The sequence below is a fragment of the Gasterosteus aculeatus genome, chromosome 20 (genome assembly GCF_964276395.1).
Source record: "Gasterosteus aculeatus chromosome 20, fGasAcu3.hap1.1, whole genome shotgun sequence".
Classification (NCBI taxonomy): domain Eukaryota; kingdom Metazoa; phylum Chordata; class Actinopteri; order Perciformes; family Gasterosteidae; genus Gasterosteus; species Gasterosteus aculeatus.
The window spans coordinates 15,647,818-15,654,815 of NC_135707.1; the positions used below are offsets into that span (position 1 = coordinate 15,647,818).

Below are 6,998 nucleotides of genomic sequence, written 5' to 3' on the forward strand. Positions count from 1 at the left end.
TTTTGTAAGGCGGACACCAAGTGCCATCCATGTTTTTTTTTTTTACTCATCAGTCATTCAAATTCATGAATGAGATTTGACTAGAATTAAATTAATAAACGTAAGTCCTCTGCATCACACGTAGTTTGGATATTTCACCCTGAATATTATATCAGACAAGGAAAAACATTGAAGAGGGAGAGCAAATACAATATTGACCCTCACCAGATGCATTTCTAGAGAGGGTTGAAAATAAAGGCAGAGGGGATTTTTCCTTGAAGAAAGTTTTCAGTGCACCGCCTTTGGACACCCCTGAAGACTTTTAAACTAACCGATGTTTATTCTGAAATTAGGTCTGACTCAAACGAGCAGCCATGTTCGTCCGGTTTGAAATCCAGAAACAAACAGCGAAACATTTGTCCAATCAAGGTCCTGGTGCAAAGTGACACCCCCATCAAGCGTGTGGACGTAACCTCGGTGAACACATCTCATCTGTCCCCCATCAGCCCAATGGGTTATGTGACTGTATAGATGACTTACATGTTGTACATCAAATCCTTTTGTAAATAATAGCAACAGTGACTTCTTACCTTTTCAGGTGCAATTGGTGTAATAAGGGCTTCAAAAAGTCGAGCCATCTGAAGCAGCACGTGCGCTCACATACCGGGGAGAGACCATACAGATGTCCTCTCTGTGGACGAGCCTTTGTGTCGGCTGGAGTGCTGAAGTCCCACCTCAACACGCATACAGGTGAAATCTTTCCCTAATTAATTCAATTTTACAAACCTCTAAGTCCATAAAGGTTATAGGCACATTTAAATATATCTTACCCCGTTGTAAATGAAATGGAGCACACTGATGGTAATGCTAATGCCAAATGTGCGCACTTTAAACACTAAAGGTAGATTCAGACAGAACTTCAGTGTTGGTGACTCTTAGCTATAAACACAAGGTCCATTAGCAGCATGAGAAAAGTAATGGAGTTTCATAAGTTTTTAAGTAGTTCACAGATAATTATTTCTAGTAAACCCCCCCTGAATTCATTCTAATAGAACTTCCAGAAACGTGCAGACACTGTGTGAAGCCCGGCCTCTCTCACCTCTCGCCAACAGGAGTGAAGCCGTTTAAGTGTAGTGTTTGCGACGCCTCCTTCACCACCAATGGCAGCCTGAACCGCCACATGATTATCCACATCAAGTCCTTCAAATGCTCCATGTGTGACGAGAGCTTCAGGACCAGCCTGCTGTGTAAAAAGCATATGAAAAAGGAGCATGCTGTGCAGGATCAAAGTAAGGATGCCTGGACAATATTTGCATGTTTTGCACAGGACACTTTTCCACACGCAGGGTCATTCGAGTTCTATTGCATCGCCGTAGTTAGGAAGGCTGTTTGAAAGCATGTCCACGTTTTTAGCAAGATGAAAGACATCTAGATAATAGGAGGAAGGGGACAGTGCTATCAGCATGCAACATATAGGGTTTTATTCTCCAACACAGTGTAAAAAAAAACGTCCTGCTGTTAATATAAGTGTATATTTTTTTTACTCACATTGAAAGTATTTTATTTATTTAGTATAACCTAAAGGCCCGTAATGATCATTGAGCTTTTACAGTTATAAGTCTGGATAGTCAAGACATTGACGAAGAGGATGATGAAGAAGACGAAGAAGAAGAAGAGGAGGAGGACGACGACGAGGACGGGGAGCAAAAGTCAAAGAGGAGGAGCTTGGAAATCATCACTTTCACTGAGGAGCAGGCGGCAGAGCTGGCCAAAGACCCCGGGGAGGAGGCCTCGGTGTCGGAGCGGATCCTCGCCCAGTCAGCGGCTGAGCGGGATCGAATCAGCGAGATCAAAGACAAGGCCGTCGAACTGGAAACGGAACCCAAGTTTGCCAACTGCTGCAGGTTCTGCCCCAAGAGCTTCAAGAAGCCCAGTGACCTTGTCAGGTAAATATCGTCGCAGCTTCTTTGACTATGAGTACACCAGATATGTTTTTAGTTTTTTAGACATGGAGCGATTCAGGTGTTGGCAGGTTGCTTCAAACTCCCCATGCAATTGGCAGTTACTGTGTCAGACTTCCTAATTAAAGATAAAAAGTGGTAAATGACAGTCTGAATGAAATATGAAAGGTATCCCAAAATTCAGAAAAGATATTTGAAGTAAAGTTTGAAAATAATATTTTTAAATAAACAAATATAATATAAACAATATATATTTATCAGATACGCAAGCTCGTGCAACATCATTAGCAATGGCAAAGGCATGAGCTGTGTGCTTTTTGGTCATAACTAGTAAACACCCGTAAGCCTGTACATTCTATATTTCAATTCCATTGTTTCACCCAAACTCAGTGTGCATTCATCTGCTGTCTTATTTTACTCTCCTTAAAGTCTCTCATCTGTCTCATCTTGTGCTCTTTAAAAGCGCCTTTGACAATCTGCTTTCCACGTGCAGGCACATTCGGATCCATACAGGAGAAAGACCATACAAGTGTGATGAATGTGGGAAGAGTTTCACAGTGAAATCTACCCTGGACTGCCACGTGAAGACACATACGGGTAAGAGCTTCATCACCAGAGCTTGACTGAATTGTGGTTGAACGTATTTCACTTTCGTACAAGGTTCCTAATCGGAATTTCTGGGACAATGTGGTTTTTAGAGAAGGGGAATCTAAACAGGGTAGTTTCCTTGATGTTCATTGATACCACTCTCGCTCATATTTGTCCTATCAATCTTTCACCAAGAAAGCCGACGTTGAACTGTTTGTTTAACTGGAATTTATCAGAATTTGTTAGGATGTGCAAGCATGTTGCCATGGTTTCCAGCCCAACTGCTTTTAAACCTTCAATACTGCCGAGAGAAAAACAGTGAAGTTTGATAAAAGCCCCCTGACCCGATTCCAGACTCTTTATTATTAATCGATCTCTATCAAATGTATATAAGACAGTCCTGTTAGTTTTCCAGATTGATACTGCACATAGAACAAAGGCCAGGAATGATGACGAGCCACACGTCTTATGTATTTACTCTCCTGACTGTATCTTTCTAGGTCAGAAACTCTTCAGCTGTCACATGTGCAACACCTCCTTCTCTACAAAGGGCAGCTTAAAGGTGCACATGCGTCTCCACACGGGCTCCAAGCCCTTCAAATGTCCCTTTTGTGAGCTGCGCTTCCGAACTTCAGGCCATCGCAAAACCCACTTCCAGTGCCACTTCCGGCCAAGCCTGGACAGCCGCAAGTCCAAGCGCTCCGTCGCAGCCGGCGGTCAGGCTCAAGACCCCGAGAACGGGCAGGTCGTGGGACTGGGCGAGGGTCAGCAGCCGGCATCTTCAGAGGTCCTCCAGTCCGTGGGTCTGCTGCAGACGTCCAACTCTGACCCCAACATTTACCTCCCAGCCAACCAAGTCCTGACAGGGCAGTTTGACCAGAGTCTACTGCAACCGGGACTGGTGGGACAAGCCATCCTGCCCGCCACCATGTCAGGTAGGCATCATTGAGACTGCAAAAGTTGTCAGCAGGCAATATGTGGAGAGGATAGAATTTCCCATTTAATTAAAATGGCCGCGCAAAATTGTGTTATCCCCAAGAGGTCCCTATGTGGTGTTATGGATGACCCAACAACGACACAATTCATGTGAATTCAACACTAATTTTCACCATAACGGTGTACCAATGTTTAATTCTCCACCGTTGTGGGTGTAAGTGAGATGCAGCTGGGGACACTCATTTCCAGTCAGTCAGTCAGTAATCAGCCACCAATTGCTCCGGATGACATCAATTGCAACACGAGGCCTGATCTAGCAAGTTCCTTGAGGAGGAAGGTGCTTCATCAGCAGAAGCCTCTCCCTGTACATCCTGTCCTCTCAATCACAGAATACCATTTGGTCCTTGTCCACACAAACCTGCTTTTGCATGATACCCACACTCTTCTCAAGTGTTCATGATGTTTGTACTGCGTTTCTGAAGCAGATAAAACTGCACATACTTCCTCCAAAACATTCATTTTGATTTAAGTGCAATGTGTTTGCTGAAGGTTTGCAGCCATGAAATGACTTTCTCCACAGCTCGTGGAGCATAAAAGTTGGGGCTAAAAAGCTTTACCAGTCATTGCCTTCTTCTTTAAGCTTACTGCTCCAGATTTCAACATTCTCGCTCTCTCTTTTCGGCATTTCGAGAGACGTGCAAACCACCCCCAAAAACGTCTATCCTTTCATCTTCTGGGAAACAACTGAAGTCATGTCGCATGTCTCTCACTCTTTTGCTGGTACTTACTCATCTAGGATAATCTTGCTCAAGCAGAAAGCAGCAAGTCATTTTCACAGCTCAGAGGCCCCAGTGTGCGTATAATGGAGTGTATACCATGTCTATACATGCTGATTAATGTGCCTCCAGGGACGTCCTCGTCTGGTACCGTTAAAGTAGCTCCTTTTTGTCTGTTGAATCAGGCATTGCCCTTTGTTCATAACGTCATGCTTTCTTTGCCTGCCGTAGCCCTTCGACTCACTGCAGTACTCATTTGAGTGGGAAAATAAATCTGTTATAACCATGCATTTTCCTGACATGAACAGCTGATTGAGTTGTGTAACTTATAAATGTATGCACATGTTGAAGCTGGGACAAAATAAGTGTAGTTTCTGGATGGATGAACCTTAGCACAGGTAAAGTACTTGTAGCACAGTGTGAAATCTCTAATAATATCTGTGTGTGTGTGTGTGTGTGTGTGTGTGTGTGTGTGTGTGTGTGTGTGCTATAGCTGCAGGAGACCTGACTGTGTCTCTCCCAGATGGCCTGACCACGCTAGATGGCATCCACCTGCAGCTGACACCTGGCAACCTGGTTTGCCCCAACGTTCAGATCTCTGGCATCGATACCAGCAACATCAACAACATCACACTACAGGTTACACTCACTCAAACCAACTAACGAGCATCGTGTTAGCGTCCGTGTGCGTCATTGCCGTGGCCTCAAAGAGATTGTATGAAGTGCTTATCCACAGTCCGTGTATTAGCCACACTAGATTGGAGCTGAAGACGGGGGAAAAGCAATGTGCTGCTGTGGATAAGGGGGCAGCAGCCAAATGAATTGTGGCCAGAATAAAAAACACGAAGGCCCATCAAAAAACATCCATGTTACATTTTTTTTATTTTCACTCCTTTACCGTTATCTCAGACAGCCCTTTCTCATGGGAACTGAAGCCGTTAGATTCATTGATACTCTCTTCAAAGACACATTTTTCCTCGCAGAATACACAATTTGCAAAGACTGTTTTTGTCAAAAGAGTCGTGTGTCTTTGAAGAGAGTGTTGATAACTGCTTCAGTTGCCCGGCAGGAAGGGCTGTCTGACGCCAAGGCAAAGCAGGGGAAATATTCTACCGCCAATGTGTACTAAAGTGATGTAAAAATAAGTAGCTGGGCCTTTATTGCGGAGCAGTAAATGTTTTGATGCTGCCTCCGTCCACAGCAGTACTCTGCTTAGTGTCTCTTTCTACTGTGGCTAATGCACCGTATCATAAGCACCTCATAAGCCCCTCTTCTAAAAGATGAGTTATTCCTTTTTGTTATTTCAATAACATTAATATTATTATAGTCAATTAATTTGTGCCACTTGTTTTGATCATGCATTAAGCTGCTATTGCCTTTTATTACTTACAACAAAACTGAGCTTGTGCTCTGTCATGTTTTTCATTTTTTTATTGTAGGTAATCTATCTTTTAGCGTTACTTGGATGAGCAATTGTCATGGTTTTATTTCCTAAAATACTGCAGTTTATGGACCCAAAGCTTAAATGTGAGACTAAGCATCATCTTTGATTAAACTACCAGCCTAAAATTAGCATATAAGAATGTTTCAAGTAGGAATCACGGTAGTTTGCTGCATTGCATCTCACGGTTCCATGACTCAATAATCTTCATTTACAGAGACACTGTATTCTGTGAATACAGTTGACCAACGCTTTAATTAATCAAATATTAATTACATTCCCTTTTAAGTCTATCAAAATGCTTTAATAACCTAAAGACTGTGGGCTATTTTACAAATAACATAACAGAGCTGTACGTGTTGCCTTTTTAACTATTTAATTGAGCAGAAGACAATTTAAATGGTCGTCCCTCCTGTGTTGCATGTCATATTGTCTGAATCGTTCCACTCTATTAGACCGAGTAGTTGGTGCAACATTTCTCTTGGATGGGTGGATGTATCATCTTCATGTTAGGCAGAGGAGTTCATAACCACGGCCTTGTACAGTTGATTTACACAACTTAAAATGTAAAACCCTTTTTCAACATTCCCAAATTAGGCGTTTTTCTTTTTTTAATAAGGGGATCAACGTTTGTTTGTTTTCTTTGTTTTTGCTGAATTCAGAGCAGCACTGATGTGGTAAGGAGGATGACAGCTACTACTAATGAGGTGCTTTTTGCTGCAGCTGCATTGCCAAAGTCACACTGTAATTGTGCTCCTTCCTCCATGGCATCTTTTGGCAGTACAGTGGAATTAGATGATTTTACTATAATATCTCTAGTGAGCGTATATGCACTGAACCAAATGAGCAATCTAGTAGAGGAGCAATCCCACAGGAGCAACAGAACGAGATTAATGTAACTGCTGCAGTGGAGGCCCATGACTACTTTTAATTCCGTCAGCTGTAAAATGAATTAAAATAATTATTTTCAACCTATGTGATGGGATTTCTATTCCTGTCCAATAAGGTTTTTTAGTTTTTTTTTGTGAAGGACTGATTTAATTTCGATTATTGGAATTTGTTCAGATAGTGTTCATATCCTCCATCCAAACTCAAATAAATAAACAAAATATATAAAAATACCTTTCCGTGTCACAACTAACACTAGAGAGATTAGAAAAGGCTTCTCAAAATATATAGGGCATATATGAGTATATACATACATACATAAGTAGGTTTGAAGATTATTAAAAAGTGACTGACTTTTTATTTTTATTATCTTTAATATATTGTAAATCAGATTTAAGATGTCCAAAATTGGATAAGTATCAAAGGGTG

The 6,998-nt window shown here is 41.9% G+C and overlaps 1 protein-coding gene across 1 annotated transcript in view; it reads left to right on the plus strand.

Annotated features, from left to right (window-relative positions):
- The window catches only part of LOC120810964 (zinc finger protein 236), a gene marked incomplete in the record, with an annotated part of 34,418 nt that overhangs the window by 19,807 nt on the left and 7,613 nt on the right, over window positions 1-6,998 (plus strand). Inside the window, 6 exon segments of the mRNA XM_078095350.1 lie at window positions 578-729; window positions 1,092-1,268; window positions 1,592-1,925; window positions 2,434-2,537; window positions 3,029-3,463; window positions 4,734-4,879. Of these exon segments, the coding sequence (XP_077951476.1) occupies window positions 578-729; window positions 1,092-1,268; window positions 1,592-1,925; window positions 2,434-2,537; window positions 3,029-3,463; window positions 4,734-4,879 (1,348 nt within the window).